The 17,050-nt window shown below is 41.3% G+C and overlaps 1 protein-coding gene across 2 annotated transcripts in view; it reads right to left on the bottom strand.

Annotated features, from left to right (window-relative positions):
* SLC8A3 (solute carrier family 8 member A3) overlaps positions 1-17,050 on the bottom strand; it is a 220,630-nt gene that overhangs the window by 23,127 nt on the left and 180,453 nt on the right. For both annotated transcript variants that reach the window (XM_081329600.1, XM_081329599.1), the window contains one exon: positions 8,566-8,583. In XM_081329600.1, coding sequence (XP_081185726.1) covers positions 8,566-8,583 — 18 coding nt within the window. The remainder of the gene's footprint in view (positions 1-8,565; positions 8,584-17,050) is intronic.

Here is a 17,050-nt window from a genome sequence, read left to right as displayed (position 1 = left end):
TTGAAGAGATGTGTCTGGGTATTTTTGGAAGGAGTGAGTTGGATGAATGAAGTTGCAAATTTTCTTGTCCCTCACTGGGAGCAGGAAAAAGTGAGATGGGATAAACAATTAAAGGGTCTGAATTCCATTCCTGGGAAGCTGAACTTCTGGATGGGATGAGTGTAACTGATATTGAAATGATAGCTAACATTACAAAGTTGCTCCCAGTTAGTTAATTTAATTTATTTTAATTTTATATTGGATTGTTTTTAAATTTTGCCTTGTAAACCGCCCTGAGTCCTTTGGGAATAGGGTGGTATATAAACCGAATAAATAAATAAATAAATAAATAGTGATTAGTGACATAATAGCTGAGAGCATACACAGGTTTGCTGTGTCCCATATACTATGGTATGTTTGTCTTAATTTGCCTTATCTTAGTAACTGCAAATTATCTTAGTAATTGCATTTTGCACATGCAACTCAAGAAAAGTCAGGAGGCAGTTCTTAAGGACTGACTGCCAAAATTTAGAAGAATAGAGAAAGTGCAACATAAAACATATGAATATAAGAAGAAAGCAGAAGGATGAAGAATCAAGCCAATATTTTTTTCAAAAAACTAGGCAGTGCAGATTATCGGAAAAGGAAAGGGCAAAATTAGAAGTATCCTGTTTCCCTGAAAATAAGACCTAACCGGAAAACAAGCTCTAGCATGATTTTTCAAGATGCTCTTAATATAAGCCCTACCCTAAAATAAGCCCCAGTTAAGATCGTCAGTCAGATGGACGCATTTAGTACTGTATTTCCCCAAATATAAGCCCTACCCAGAAAAATAAGCCCTAATGCGCCCTTTGGAGCAAAAATTAATATAAGACCCAGTCTTATTTTCAGGCAAATACGGTAGCATGCCTTAGTTATAGTCTTTGAGCTTTTTGTATTAATTTTATTTTTTTTTATTTTTTTTATTTTAATTCCATTATATCCCTCCCTTCTCTGAAGACTCAGGGCGGCTTACAAGCTTAGCAGTAGCCTTCATTCTATGTATATGCCTGCTTATTAGGGCTTTCACACACACACCCCAAGCGGCATTATTACAAAGTCAGCTTAATTGCCCCCAACAATCTGGGTCCTCATTTTACCTACCTCGGAAGGATGGAAGGCTGAGTCAACCTTGAGCCTGGTGGGATGCGAACCTGCACTAATTGCAGGCAGCTGGTGTTACTTAAGGAGGCATTAGCCCACTGCTCCACCAAGGCTCTTAAGTCCCATCATTGCCAGCCAGCGTAATGCAATAACTGGAAAATATCAGACTTGAAGTCCAATATATCTGGGTGCCACCAGATTGAAGAAAGCTAACTTAGAGGCAAAAAGACAACGACAAGCTTCAGTGTAATCTTCAATGTAATTTTTTTCCAGCAGTCCTGAAAGGCTTACATTTTCTAAATCTAACATGACACAGAGTAAGTGAAAATGTCATTGCCATTCTTTACTTATTAGTCATGAACTGTCCTGTGCAGTAACAGATGCATTTTTATATTACTCTGCCTTTGATATGTCACAGATTAACAGAATTTGAAGTACTATGTCCACCTGTCCGAGAGATGTCAATTCAACCTTTGAAAAGACCAACTGCAGAAGTAAACTGAAATAGCGACTTGACAGTTCATCTGAAGCAAGAAGATGCTACCTAGAGTGCATGGGATGTGCAAAAGAATTTAGCACAGTCTTCTGGGCACCCTTTTTTCCTAACATGGTCAGAATTTCCAATTCCTCACTTATTAAGGCAAGAGCAACTTTCTATAGAGGCAAGCAAGTGACTTATCCAGGGCTTTTTGCAAAAAAAAAAAAGAAAAGAAAAGAAAAAAAGATGAGATCTGAGCACGACAAAGGGTAGAATTGCATTATTTTAATACATATTATTAGGTTGAAGGAGAATTAATTGAATTTGCACACTACTGAATTAGAACTGCACAATTATTATGGGTACAGCTGTGACAGATTTTCTGAAATGAAGAATTGTTAGAATTCTAAGAGTTTAGGCACCCATTATTCTCATGATAATTTTTTTTTGGGGGGGAATGCAGGAAATTCATGTGACTTTACAACCTAGTGAAGAAATGACTGTAGAAGCAGACCCTTTTCCTTTCGTATACACACAGAAAATCACTAATTATACAGACACTTGCATTTTTATTACGATGCAGAATTATAATTTATCCATGAAAGTTGCCTGTACCATTCCCTTCATCAGTCCTGAGATAAGATTCAATTAAACAATCACAGTTGGTATGCTTGGTTAATGTACATTACAGTACATGAGAAGGAGGCACCATCTTTTCTGTAGTTGTTCGGCTGCTGGTGATAATAAGAATATCTCTCTCTCTTTCTTTCTTTTTTTTTTGCTTTCAACTCCAAAGAAAACAGCCAGTAATTTCCTCCAAAATCTAGCCTACTCAAAACTTTCTGCTATGGTACTTAAACAAAACAAAACAAAACCTTTCTGTTTTGTATTTATTTCCTCTAAACAGAAATAACTTAGTAATACTGAGCATGGATTTATTTCAAATGCTTCTCTCAGTAATTATTATTTAAATCAGACCAGAACAGGTTTCCTATAATTCTGGATTACATAAACTATTCTGTGAAAAGCCTGTGGTGGTGAGTATAAAGCTAAGAATTTTCCTCTTTTATTTTAGCATCACAAAATTCTACCAAGGGAGACTTAAGCATTCCGTTTAAATTGTTTGTCTTTGTGGGTTTTGTCTCTGGGATAGAATCAGGACTGCTGGTTAGTTGTGGTCTGCTATTAAGAGGTGTGCCAGGAAAATCAGTAAAAGCAGGATGTGAAAAATGGATGTAAATTATGTTAGCAACTGGAGAGATAAGATAGAAACCTTAAAGGAAGGCATTCTTAACCTTAAAAACTAAGTTGTAATTAACTAAAGGTGGCAGTGATAACTTGCCCTTTGTAATGAGAGAGAAGTTGTAGGACAGATATTTTGTCTATTTAAACATGTATGCCTTAGTGGAAGCCTGGGAAAGGGTAGCCACTGAGGCACTTGACCAAGTTGTACCCTTGCGGCCCCTGACCCGGTGCAGATCCCAACGAGCTCCATGGTTCTCTGCGGAGCTCCGGGAGATGAAGCGTCGGAAACGGGGCCTAGAGAGCTGTTGGAGGTCCAGCCGATCCGAATCCGACCGGTTGCGGCTAAGAACCTATATTAGGTCTTATCTCACAGCGATGAGGGCGGCGAGGTGTAATTACTTCTCTGCCCTCATCGCGTCCGCAGATAATTGCCCGGCCGCCCTGTTTAGGGTGACTCGCTCCCTCCTTAATCAGGAGGTGAGGGAGGATCCCTTGCAGGGTCGTGCCGAGGAGTTTGGTCAGCATCTGTCGGATAAAATCGCTCGGATTCGGACCGGTTTGGACTCCAGCTGGGCAGAGTCTGACGATCAGGACACGGGCGGTCTTGTCAATGTTATCTGGGAGGAGTTTGATTCTGTGACCCCTGATGAAGTGGACAGGATTATGGGGAGGTTGAGCTCCACCACATGTTTATTGGACCCGTGCCCTTCTTGGCTGGTTTATGCAGCTAGGGAGAGGACACGAGGCTGGTTCCAGGCAGTTATATCTGCTTCTTTGAGTGAGGGTAATTTCCCCACCGTCTTGAAGGAGGCGGTGGTGAGACCTCTCCTCAAGAAGCCTGCCTTGGACCCAGCTGTGTTGAACAACTTTCATCCAGTCTCCAACCTTCGCTTTCTTGCGAAGGTTGTTGAGAGTGTGGTGGCGCATCAGCTCCCTCTGGTCCTTGATGAAGCGGATTATTTGGACCCGTACCAATCGGGTTTCAGGCCTGGGTACAGCACGGAGACGGCATTGGTCGCTTTGGTGAATGATCTCTGGAGGGCCCGGGATAGGGGATATTCCTCTGTCCTTGTCCTATTAGACCTCTCTGCGGCTTTCGATACCATCGACCATGGTATCCTGCTGCGGCGTCTCAGGGGATTGGGAGTGGGAAGCACGGTTCTTCGGTGGTTCTCCTCCTATCTCCTGGGACGTTCGCAGTCGGTGTTGGCAGGGGGGCAGAGGTCGACCCCTAGGTCTCTCGTTTGTGGAGTTCCTCAGGGGTCGGTCCTCTCGCCTCTCCTGTTCAACATCTACATGAAACCGCTGGGTGAGATCATTCGTGGTTTTGGAGTTGGGTATCATCAATATGCCGATGATACCCAACTTTTCATTTCGACCCCAAACCACCCCAGTGATGCCCTCACTGTGATGTCCCGTTGCCTGGAGGCGGTTCGGGTCTGGATGGGGAGGAACAGACTTCAGCTCAACCCTGACAAGACTGAGTGGCTGTACATTCCGGCATCCCGGGACATTCAAAATGTTCCATCGCTTTCTATGGGGGGTGAGTTTTTACCCCCCGTGGATAGGGCCCGCAACTTGGGAGTCCTCCTAGATTCACAGCTTACCTTAGAAGACCACATAGTAGCCATGACTAGGGGGGCTTTCACTCAGGTTCGCCTGGTGCGTCAGTTGCGGCCCTATCTGGACCGGGATGCCCTGTGTACGGTCACTCATGCGCTCGTGACCTCTCGTCTTGACTATTGCAATGCTCTCTACATGGGGCTTCCCTTGAAGACCACTCGGAGGCTCCAACTGGTACAGAATGCGGCCGTGAGAGTTGTCTTGGGAGTTTCCTGGTACTCCCATGTTACACCTTTGCTCCGCGAGCTGCATTGGTTACCAGTTGTCTTCCGGGTGAGGTTCAAGGTCTTGGTGATGGTTTTTAAGTCCTTACATGGCATGGGTCCGGAATACCTCGGGGACCACCTGCTGCCGGCGTCGACTCCCCTCCGCCCTGTGCGTTCCCACAGAGAGGGCCTCCTCAGGGTGCCTCCGGTCAGAGAATGCCGGCTGGTGGCCCCCAGGGGGAGGGCCTTCTCTGTGGGCGCCCCGGCTTTGTGGAATCAACTGCCGGTTGAGCTCCGGATGGCACCAGATCTTCGCTCCTTCCGGCGCGGGTTAAAGACCCATTTATTCGAACAAGCTGGCCTGGCCTGATGGGGAGTCAGGGTTTTAATGTTTGTATATTTTGATTGTTTTAATTTGGGCAATAATTTAATCCTTCTTTAACTTTTGTACTTTTGTATTTTTATTCATATGCCCTGTTCACCACCCTAAGTCCTTCGGGAGAAGGGCGGTATAAAAATTCAATAAACTTAAACTTAAACTTAATTACAATAATTACAATTACAAACATACAATAATACTCCTAGAAGTCATCCTTGACTTGTCAACTAAAATGAATAAAAAAGTTGTCTTCTGAATTCATGTCAGTATTTGGTTAATAAAGGCAAAATGAATGAATGAATGAAATAGCCAATGCAGGAGAAAAATGAACAACTTATTTGGCTTCCCCAATCAACAGGGGCAGAGAAGTGCTTGTAAAGGGATGAAGGCAGCTGTGGGATTTGGGGCTGGGTAGCACAGTATTGCACTGGTTTGACTCAGTTCTCCAAGGCTGGTCCAAATTGGTGTTGATAGGGAGTGTGAAATCCAACCCACAGCCACTCCTTTGTGGGGTGCCACAGGACTCAATACTCTCTCTGACCCTGTTTAATATTTACATGATACTGATGAATGAGATCATTCAACATAGAATGAGATATCATCAGTATGCTGATGATATAAAGCTTTACATTTCTATTTCTCATGATCCAAGCGATGCTGTGACTGACCTTTCTTAGTGCCTAGAAGCTGTAAGGTCTGGATGGAAGACGACAGGCTTCAGCTGAACCTTGGCAAGATGGAATGACTGTGGGTGCAAGGGATCTCTGGATCTGGTGGTTTATAACATTAACTTTGGATGGGGTTGCACTACCCCAGACAGATTTGGTGCACAACCTGGGTGCTCCTCCTGAACTTATGACTCCTGCTCAAAGAGCAGTTGGTAGTTGTGGTTAGGTGGGCCTTTGCGCAACTTTGTGTTGTGCGCCAGTTGGCTTGGGATCTCCAAGGCAGGCATTCACCACTGGAGATGGTTGACAGAGTAAAATGACTCCAGCCCCGGGACATCTGTCTCTTACTCTCATTTTTTGGTATGGTTTAAATTTTTAATTTGCATAATTTTAATATTTAAATTATTTTTCTATTTATCTTTTTATAATGTGTAAGCTGCTCAGAGTTGCCTTATAGGGGATATGGATGACACAAAAATGTAATGAATAAAAATAATAAATAAGAATAGCATAGAGCCATAGTTAAGGGAGATGATCAATGTTTCCTTCCTAGGAGACATGTTTCTGCCCTACCTAAAGGAGGAAGTAATAAGACTTTTCCTGAAGAAACACTCCTTGGAATATAGATTTGTATCATTAGAGCAAATATAAAATATTCCATTTCTTAGAAAGGCAATTTAGTATTGACTTCAACTCTTTTTGGTGCAGTAAGGTAAAGGTAAAGGTTCCCCCGCACATGCGTGCTAGTCGTTTCCGACTCTAGGGGCCGGTGCTCATCTCCGTTTCAAAGCCAAAGAGCCAGCGCTTGTCCGAGGACATCTCCGTGGTCATGTGGCCGGCATGACTAGACACCAAAGGCGCACGGAACGCTGTTACCTTCCCACCGGAGCGGTCCCTATTTTTCTACTTGCATTTTTACGTGTTTTCGAACTGCTAGGTTGGCAGAAGCTGGGACGAGTAACAGGCGCTCACTCTGTTACGCGGCACTCGGGATTCGACCCGCCAAACTGCCGACCTTCTGATCGACAAGCTCAGCGTCCTAACCCACTGAGCCACCGCGTCCCTTGGTGCAGTAGAATAAGGTAATAACATACAACCTCAATTTTTTACTTTTATGTAATAATACATACTAGCCGTTTCTATAATAACAAATCTAGCTAATCTGCAAAAAAACCAAATCAAAGTTTCAATGCTTGTCTTTTTCTTTCCCCCTTTCCCCCACACTTTTTCCCTCTTCCCCTTCTCCTTCCCTACTTTTCCATTATTTTAATTTTTCTTTGTATTTCTGTATTTTATATTTTCATAAATTAATAAAAAAATTGAATCAAAAGGTAATTGAAAAGGTGGTGGGCCCGTAGCTTCAGACATGTTTAACTGACATAGATTTTATGGCAGATTTTGTTGTGGGGAAAATACAAGGAAGGAACATTACGTATGCTGCCTTGAGTTGTACAAATAAAGGCAGGATATGAATCAAATAAATAAATGTTCAAGGCACCTTTCCTGATTTACTGAACTACAATTTCTATATGGGGAAGATTATGAAAGGTGTACTCCAACACACTGGAGGGAAACTATATGATTGTAGAAGACCAACCATCATCAAAGCAATCTTTTTGGACCACTGTCTCAAAGCTAGTAATGATTATTCCTAATTGGTTTACTCCAGTTCTGTTGTGGAACCAATGGCTGAAGGGGGGGGGGCTCTACGGGAATAAAGAGAAATTCCAGTTTAGTCTGTTCAGAGGAGGAAATGTCTGAAATCAAGCCCTTAGGTTTTTATATGGCATTTCCCAAGGGAAGGTTCTAGTTGTTTGCATTTGACAAGATCCACTTTTTACAATCTCATACAAAGAAAATAATGCACAGATATCCAGGGAGTCTCGAGCAAATGATAAAAGTATCATTGCATTTCACGTCCTGCCCCTTTTATAAAAGCATTGTGACCTGTTTCCCTTGTTACCTTCTGAGAGGGAGGCTTCGTGGTATCCGAAGCAGAACATCTAGATTCAGTCACAGTTTTGTTCCATATAGTATCAAACTTGTGAACCATCGTTTCCTCTTTCTGCTATGTATTCAAAACAGTGATGAATATATATACATATATGTATATATATGTATACATATATACATATACACACACGTGTGTGTAGATATATAGGTGTAGATATATGTATGTATATATATAGCATGTGTATATGTGTGTTATGTATGTGTAGGGGTAGATATATATTTTCTCTTGAGAGCAGGCAATAGAATTTCATTTTTAATGTGGACCATTGTGCTCACTAAAAAATGACAATAAAAGTTATCTTATCTTATCCGGCACAAACAGAGTGTGGGCAGCACAATAGTGAGGTGCTGCTTATATTGTTTGGGTTTAAATATCAGTTCCTGTGGATGCCTTTGAAGTGATATGCCATCATTCTGTGTTCCTCTTGCTGAGTCAGAATGAGAAGGCTGAAATCACTCTCCTTGTCTGCATATCTCCGTATGTTCACATTCCTCTGTGTCAAAATGAACTTGTCACCTCAGGTTCACCCTGGCCTGTGGCAGGTTCCCTCAGGGGTGCAGAGAACAGGGATGCAACCTCAGTTCCAATGACCCTCGGTTATTTCTCTCCAGCTGAACCCCTTTCCTTACATGGTAGCAAGGGGTTCAGGTTCTTATCATTCTCAATGGTGGCATTGGTTCTAAATGCTGAGGTGAAATCCTTTAAGTATGAAGTCATTCCAAATGAAAGACAACATTTAGAATCTAGGCTGTAGACAAGAAAAAGACAGAGCGGAAATCCAGAGAAAAGGAAGCGGGGGGGGGGAGAAAAGGGGAAAAAAAATGACTTACCTTGAGTCAAGAGGAGCGCTATATAAAAAATAAAAGAAAAAAGAAAAGGAAGGAAGAGACAGTTATTATTCTCTACATGACAGGTTTATAAGCATTTTGCGTATAACTGTGTTAAATAATAATAATGCGCTTGCTTGAAGTAAATGGTGGCTTTTTGGTAGCCTCATGGTAGAAGCAGGTTTGTAAGCATGCATGAGAGCCACAAAATGGAGATGAAGCTGTGTATCAAACAGGTGCAGTTTTAAGGGTTTCTGAGGTTCCCTCTTTCCCTCACGAACAAAGGTGCAGGTGGGAGGGTGGGAGGGAACAGGACTTGGAGGTGAGGACTGTAGAGGCAATCAAGGCACAAATCTACAACACAAGACCAGAATCTGGGGCATGTCTAGTGGGTTTTTTGGAGGGTTGCCTTCAAGTCAGTGTTGGCGGCTGCCTGAATAAGTCCCTCCAGTTTTCTTGGCGGGATTTTTGGAAGTGGTTTGCCTTCTTCCTAGGACTGAAAGGAGCTACTGCCAAGGACATGCATCTAAGTTTTGTACCAAAGATGGGACTCGAACCTCTGGGTTTCTAGCCTAGTTACTTAACCAGTACTGGGCCTTAGCTACTGGCCTAGGGAAGGCACTTCTACCATTTAAAACTCTTTCAATTGGCCACACATAGGCAAGTAACTTTGGTTTCAGTAAAAATTAATATGGAAGTCAGACAGATGCAATGATTCATACTTAGAAATTAAATCTGTATTACCCTAGCACAGGGGTGTCAAACTCAATTTCATTGAGGGGCGCATCAGCATTGAGGTTGCCCTCAGGGGGCCGGGTGGGTATGGCCAGGGTGGGTGTGGCCTACTGGGTGGGTGTGGCTAGAGTGCGTATGGCCTACTGGGTGGGCGTGGCCAGCTCTACATTGTTCGCATCAAGGGTGCCTATGGGGGTCTGGGCAGGAGTGGGACAGATCTGAGGGTCTCTGGCAGAAGGAGGGTCTCTGGGCCAGGGCAAAGGCAGTGGGGGCCGTTCCCTCACTGTTTCCAGGATGGCTTCGCGGGCCACATGAAACCACTTCACGGGCCGGATCCGGCCCCCGGGCCTTGTGTTTGACATGTCTGCCCTAGCAGAATAATTGTCACTCAATGGGGAGTGAAATGTCACCTTACCTACCTTGTATACTTGGTTTACCACCACTTTATGGGGCTATGACAATTAGCTTCCACTAACGCCTAGATAGCAACAAGGGGATAAAAAATCTCTAATTGATTGCTGCCATCTTGTGTTCATCCAGATTTTTTCAGTCCGGTTTTGGCAGAAGTACTTATTTAGCAATAGTGTGAAGAAGTGGAAGAAGTAAGCTTGTTTGTTTTCTTGCAGATGCTTCATTATTCAGTAGTAACATATTCAGTGCGAGAAGAGTGTGAGGTTTGCTCTCTATTTATATACAGTAACTTGTCCAGTCAGTGTTGGTGAGGGTCGGATTTCTCCTTGGTAGTTTCTTGATTAGGCTGTTGTTTACTGCTTGATTGGTGTTGATTCTGGTATCGATCCCTGCTTATCTGGGTGTTGATTGCTGGCAAGGAGGTGTTCGGATGTTTTTGTTTCCTTTTTAGTTTTTTTATTGTTTCTTTTGAAAGTTGTCTAAATCTGGTTTATCTGTACAATCCTGTTCATGGTTGATCTGTCTGAGTATCAAGCTTTTAGCAATTCCCTAATGTTTTTGGATTTAGCTTGGTCTAGTATGCTCACAGTTTCCCAGCTAAAACTATGGTTACGTCTGTCCAAATTAAGGCATTTTCATTGTGTCTTCTGATTGCTAATTGGTGTTCATAGATGTCTTCTGCTAGTCTTCTGCTTGTTTGTATAGAACAGGGGTCTTCAAACTTGGCCCTTTTATGACTTGTGGACTTCAACTTCAACTGGGAGTTGAAGTCCACAAGTCATAAAAGGGCCAACTTTGAAGACCCCTGGTATAGAATAACTGTTATAGACCTCACATTGTATAGTAGATGAACTCTGTTTTTTCTTCTTGGGCTACTGGTTTTTTTTGGTTTACTTAAGATATTTTGGAGGGCTTTAGTTAATGTACTACAGTGATGCCATGTGGTTGCAATAGTCTGTTGGTTGTTTCTGAGATGTTTTTGAAGTTTGGGGAGTGCTATCCTTTTTGTAGCTTATGTTGGTTCTGCTGTAATTGGTTGATGATCAGGCAGTTTTTGATATACCTAAGTGGATATTCATTTTGCTAGAAGATGTATAAGTGATGTTTCCTTTTTTGGTGTTCTGGGTAGTTGCAGTTCATTTGTGCTCCTCTGAATAATGTTCTTACACAGCTCCTCTTGTTGGTATTTGGTAGTGGAACACTTGGCTAGTGCGGGTGGTTTTCCAACAGACTTGTGTTTCTAATTTGCTACCATTTCTTCTGCTGATGAGGATATCCATGAAGGGAAGTATGTTGTTGTTTTCTTCTTCCCTTGTGAGTTTTATTCCTTTGAAGATGTTATTTCATGTTTCTTCTCTAATTGTTCCTTTTTTATTATGACAAAGGTGACATCTACATAACAGATCCATACTTTTGGTTATATTCACGGGAGTGTTATACTTTCTAAACACTGCATTACAGTCTCTATGATTCCTAAGAACAGAGATCCCATGGGTGTTCCTCGGATTTATTGATATATCTGTCCATCAAATTGAATGTAGGTAGTAAGGCAAAGATTGATGGGCTCCCATGATAGATTATTCTGGGTATTTTGAACTACAATGCATTCAGAAAGTATTCAGACCCCTCCACCTTCACTTTTGTCAATTTTGTTATACTGCAGCCTGATTCATTAATCTACACTCAGTACCCCATAGTGACAAAGTGAAAACAAAATTTTAGAAATGTCTACAAATTTATTAAAAGGAAAAAACTGAAATATCACATTGGCATAAGTATTCAGACCCTTTGCAACAAAACTTGAAATTTAGCTCCAGTGCCTTCCATTTCTCTTGATCATTGCTGACACGTTTCTACACCTTGTGGCTGACTTGTGGTAAATTAAATTGATTGGACTTGATTTGGAAAGGCCTCTATAGAAGGCCTCACAGCGGACAATGCATACTATAACAGAGCAAAAGCCATGAGATCAAAGGAACTGCCTGCAGAGCTCAGAGATAGGATTATTGCAAGGCACGTATCTGAAGAATGCTATAATAAAATTTCTGCTGCACTGAAGGTTCCTAAAAGTATAGTGGCCTCTATAATTCTCAAATGGAAGACATTTGGCACAACCAGGATTCTTCCAAGAGCTGGTTGCCTGGTCAAACTGAACAATTGGGGGAGAAGGGCCTCTTTAACAGAGGTGACCAAGAACCTGATGGTCACTCCGACTGACCTAAAGGTGCTTTTTTCATGAGGCAACTGGACTTTCTTGTTTTTCATGAAGACATTTCACTTCTCATCCAAGAAGCTTCTTCAGCTCTGACTGGAAGCTTCTTGGATGAGAAGTGAAAAAACAAGAAAGTCCAGTTGCCTCATCAAAAAAACACTTTTGGGATAACCATGATCTGGATAACTGAGAATCTCCACAGACATTCACTCTGACTGAGCTCCAGAAATCCTGTGTGGAGATGGGACAGAGTTCCAACCATCACTGCAGCCCTCCACTGATCTGAGCTGTATGGCAGATTGGCTAGATGGAAGCCTCTCCTTACTGTAAAACACATGAAAGTCCTCTTGGAGTTTGCAAAAAAGCACCTGAAGGACTCTTGACTGTGGGGAACAAGATTCTCTGGTCTGATGAAACCAAGATTGAACTGTTTGGCCCCAAATCTAAACATTATGTCTGGAGGAAACCAGGCACCACTCATCACCTGCCCAATATAACCCCAACAGTGAAGCATGGTGGTGGCAGCAACATGCTCTGGGGATGTGTTTCAGCAGCAGCGACTGGGAGACTGATTGGGGTTGAGAGAAAGCTGAATGGAGAAAAATAAAGGGATATCTTCAATGAAAACCTGTTCCACAGTGCTCAAGACCTCAGACTGGGCTGAAGGTTCACTTTCCAACATGACAACAATCCTAAGCACACAGCCGAGACAACACAGGAGTGGCTCAGGGACAATTCTGTGAATGTCCTAGAGTGGCCCAGCCAGAGCCCTGACTTGAACCCTATTGAACATCCCTGGAGAGACCTGAAAATGGCTGTCCACTGAGTTGACATTCAACCTGACCGAGCTTGAGAGGAACAGCAAGGAAGAATGGCAGAAAATCCCCCAATCCAGGTGTGCAATGCTTGTCATGTCATGCCCCAAAGACTGGAGGCTGTAACTGCCGCTAAAGTGCTTCAGCAAAGTACTGCATGAAGGGTCTGAATACTTATGCCAATGTGATATTTCCATTTTTCCTTTTCAATAAATTTAAAGACATTTGTAAAATTCTGTTTTCACTTTGTCATTATGGGGTACTGAGTGTAGATTAATGAGAAAAAATGATTTTCAACAACTGTAGTATCTGGCTGCAGCATAACAAAATTGACAAAAGTGAAGGGGGATCTGAATACTTTCTGAGTGCAATGTGAGTGTCTTTAGTTTGGTTGGATGTATTTTGTAGTATGGCTACCATGGATTCTTTTACTAGTCCATGGTTTATGCATGTAAAGAGTGCTGTGATATTGAATTAAATCATAATCTTATCTTGTATTACTAGGATTTTTATTGTTATTTTCTGGAGGCACTGTGTTGGACAGTTGATAGAATATTTGCACCCCTCTATGAGATGTCCAAGCTTTTTTGTAAGTTCTTTAGCTATACATTGGGATCCCTGGTTGGTACAACAGGGATTAACACCAGGAGCAACAGCACACAAACAATCAAGCAGTAAACAGCCTAATCAAGGAATTACCAAGGAAAAAAGAACATTCCCACCAACAATGGCAGGCAAGCTTTCTGTATATAAACAGAAAGCAAATCCCATTTCCTTGTAGCACTGAAGTTGTTGCCTAGCTGGGTAATGAAATATTTTCAAGAAAACAACCAAGCTCAGAGAGCACCAAGAACTTCACAATTCAACCCTGCACTAAAGATATTGTCTTCTATTGATAGATGTGAAGTTTCACTTATAACAGTTTCCAGTCATGAGTAAATTTTATAACAGGGCCCTAAATGTAAAAATAATTGATGCTTTTCCCATAACCTATTGTCTAGACTTTTTAAAACTTCCACTGTGTAAGTTATAGATCATCACACAACTTTGAAGCAAAGGGAATTTAAACAAAACCGTGCTTCTGCTGGCCTTTTGAGATTTAAAAAAACAAGATGGAAGGCTGCAGAGAATAGTATTGCTTTTAAGTCTAAACTCTGAATTTTCAGTTTATGGCTTTGGTTTATGAAGGCTGATTACAGTAATTAATTCATTCTATATCAGCCAAAGAGCTGTGATATTAGTAACAAGAAACAAGTTGAATAAGAATCCTAAAAATCTCTTCTGCTGTTCGTTTAATTTCTATTTGCTAATTGATAGTATGCTTCTGTCAAGAATATTTTATTCACGGTATTTTTAATTTAGATTATAAATGATCTTTTAAGTGTTAGGATTTCTAATTAAATCTCATTGTATTACCTTCTATTTCATATATCTCATTATGATTCTTAGTATTTTATTTATTGTTAAGAATTACTTTCTTATGTTTGTATAATTATTTCTAAAGACAACTATCTTAACTTCAAATTTACTCTGATTTGAACTCCTTTTTATATTTGCTTATGCTTTAGCAAGAAGAATGAAATATTAGTTTCATTTTTAGAGGATAATCTGGAGAAGTATCACCAATTGGAATTAAAAAAAATCTTGTCTCAATAAAAATGAACCACCAGTGTGAAATAGGAGCTGAACTTTGTCCCTTTAGTTTTACAGATTTGTCTCGTAATTTATAATCTAACTGCAAGGACAAGAGAAAACCTAACGTATACCATAACGTTTCACTTAATACTATGTCAATGAAATCCATACAGGCTGCATGACTTAACTGGCCCAGCCATTTGCAACTGAAGAACCTGACTGATGCTTTCGGGCTTAACAGAAGTTTATGAGTTGAGATGGGAAGCTCTGGAGAATAGCATTGAAAGGAACGGCTTCTAAAAACAAGCCTGAATCTCACCGTAGCTGTTGACCTTGAATAAATGACACCTTCTAACAATGCTACATGAGTTTTCCACAGAGATATCCATTAAAGAAAGGGCCCAGTATTTAAAACCTAACAAGTATACTGAGTGAACAGAATTTGGAACTGTTAATGATAGCCTTTTAAATGCTTTCACTTTTGTAGGGCCATTTAATACTTGCTTAAGGCAGCAGCCAAGAGGCTATTTGAATAGTAACTGTGTTGTGATGGTACCTTTAACATGGCAGGAGGAAATTCAGGGCTATTTTCAAATATGAAGGGAGGTCATGTTTTAGTAGTATAAATTAGAGGCAGTCCATCTAATATGCTCCAGAGTTTTTGGACTTCAAGTCCTGTTAGCCTGAACCAGCATAAGCAATAACAAGAAGATTGTCTAGAATAGAGGTCTCCAAACCTGGCGGCTTTAAGACTTGTGGACTTCAACTCCCAGAATTCTTCAGCATGGCTGGCTGAGGAATTCTGGGAATTGAAGTCCACAAGTCTTAAAGCGGTCAAGTTTGAAGACCCCTGGTCTAGAACATCTAGAAGACATTGGATTGCTGAGAAACTCTGCCTCAGCTGGCACACTATATCCCTCAAAACAGTTTGATGAGGCATTTTTCTGCTTTTTAGCTCTGATACTGGAAAGTGGCGGCGGCGGGGGGGGGGACACTCATTGGAGGAAATGACTGGACTCTGGAGGAAAGCACCAGGGGTGGGTCCTTTGTTATACATTCCTTTTATTATTTATTTTAAACCCATAGCCTCCCTCCAGCATATTTGAATAGAAAGTCCTTATGGAAGGAACTATCTCTCCATCATTTACATCTTCTTGGTCTCAAAGCTGATTTTCTCCCCCTGAAGTTTGGCTTGTGCTCCTTGCTACAAGTGTGGCCACAAGACTAATAGATTTAAAACATTAACCTCTGACTGAAATCTCCGACTGCCATTTGAGCTTCAGCCTATTAAAAGAGTGCTTATCTCTCTTTCGCTTCTAAGGCAGTGTAGGGATATTTGAAGAATTCTGTGAACAAAGATTCAGGAATATAGAAAGGTATTTTAGCTTGTTATTGGGAGATGGACACTGCTAACAGAAGCAGGAAAATGGCTTTATAGGCCACAGCTTCCTTTGCTATAAGAAATAGCTCAACCAGGGCAACTCAATTCTGGCTCATAATAGACCTTATGAGTCCAAGCTTGGAGTCTATTAAACAATTGGCACATTCTTCTCATCACTCATTAGTGTATCTCTGTCCCAGAGTCACGACAGTCAAGATGTGAGAAGACAAAACTGCATGAGATCCTAACAAGGCATGTAACATTAGCCTAGGGAAAGATGATCCAGCATTTCTACAGCTCATCAACTTCTTCTTGGGTTGCTTCAGTTCCCTTAGTCAGAGTGAACAGTGTGTTATTGTTCACTGTGGGTGTGAGAGGAAGAAGCTTGGCCCTCAGAATCTCTTCAATGATAATTCTGGTTGTGTACGGAGGGCACACATTTGTAAAATGCCTTGTGATATGCTTTCTCTGCCATAACCCACTTTTCTGGTGTAGTGGACATCCTCTCATTTTTGGTATTCCATGAGGCCGTTAAGACTTGGCTGCTTGAGCAAGTCTTTGAGATCTGAAAGGTTGTATAGCTTCTCCTATAGGGAAATATTTTTCACCATGGTATTTCCCAGTGCTAACAGTTTGTTGTTCTTGTACTAATTCATACTGTTGTTATTGTTGCTATTATAATGGTTTTGTATCTTTCTAATGATGAGTAGATGAGGTAAATAAACCTGCTGGAGCCATTTATTGATTGGAATATAAGCCCAGTAAATTAAAAATTGGTTTTACTGGAAGGCCTTCAGGAATTGTGGAGCCATCAGTGCTTACATACTTGTTACTGTAATTTTAAGGTTTAAAAGTAATATAATATGTATCAATGTTATTTTAATATCAATAAACTGCTTAAAGTCCACTAGGATTGAGGTGGTTGATGAACTGCACAAGTAAGCAAACAATCAAACCACTTCTGGCCTCTGATTTCCCCGATTCCAGCGAAACACCATCTTAGTAGAATGCATAATATATAAAACACTCTTCGCCTTAGAAATAGTATCAGCATTTTCTCGTGACTTAAATTGCTTAAAACTCACATTAATATGATTTGTAGGTAGATGTACAGAGATCACATGAACATTTCCAAGTACGCATGATTTGTGTGGGCTGCTGGTAATAGAGTGTTGGGATGGAAAGAGGGAGATGTGAACTCAGAAATTTGGAGTATAAAAGGATTCTTAAAAAAGATGGAAGTTTACAAATAAGGAATCATCAGAGTACCCTGATTTGGGTTCTGAAAACCCAGCAAAG

Source organism: Vipera berus, assembly GCF_964194415.1.
Source record: "Vipera berus genome assembly, chromosome: 1".
NCBI classification, from domain to species: domain Eukaryota; kingdom Metazoa; phylum Chordata; class Lepidosauria; order Squamata; family Viperidae; genus Vipera; species Vipera berus.
This window is presented reverse-complemented; position numbering and strand designations above follow the sequence as displayed.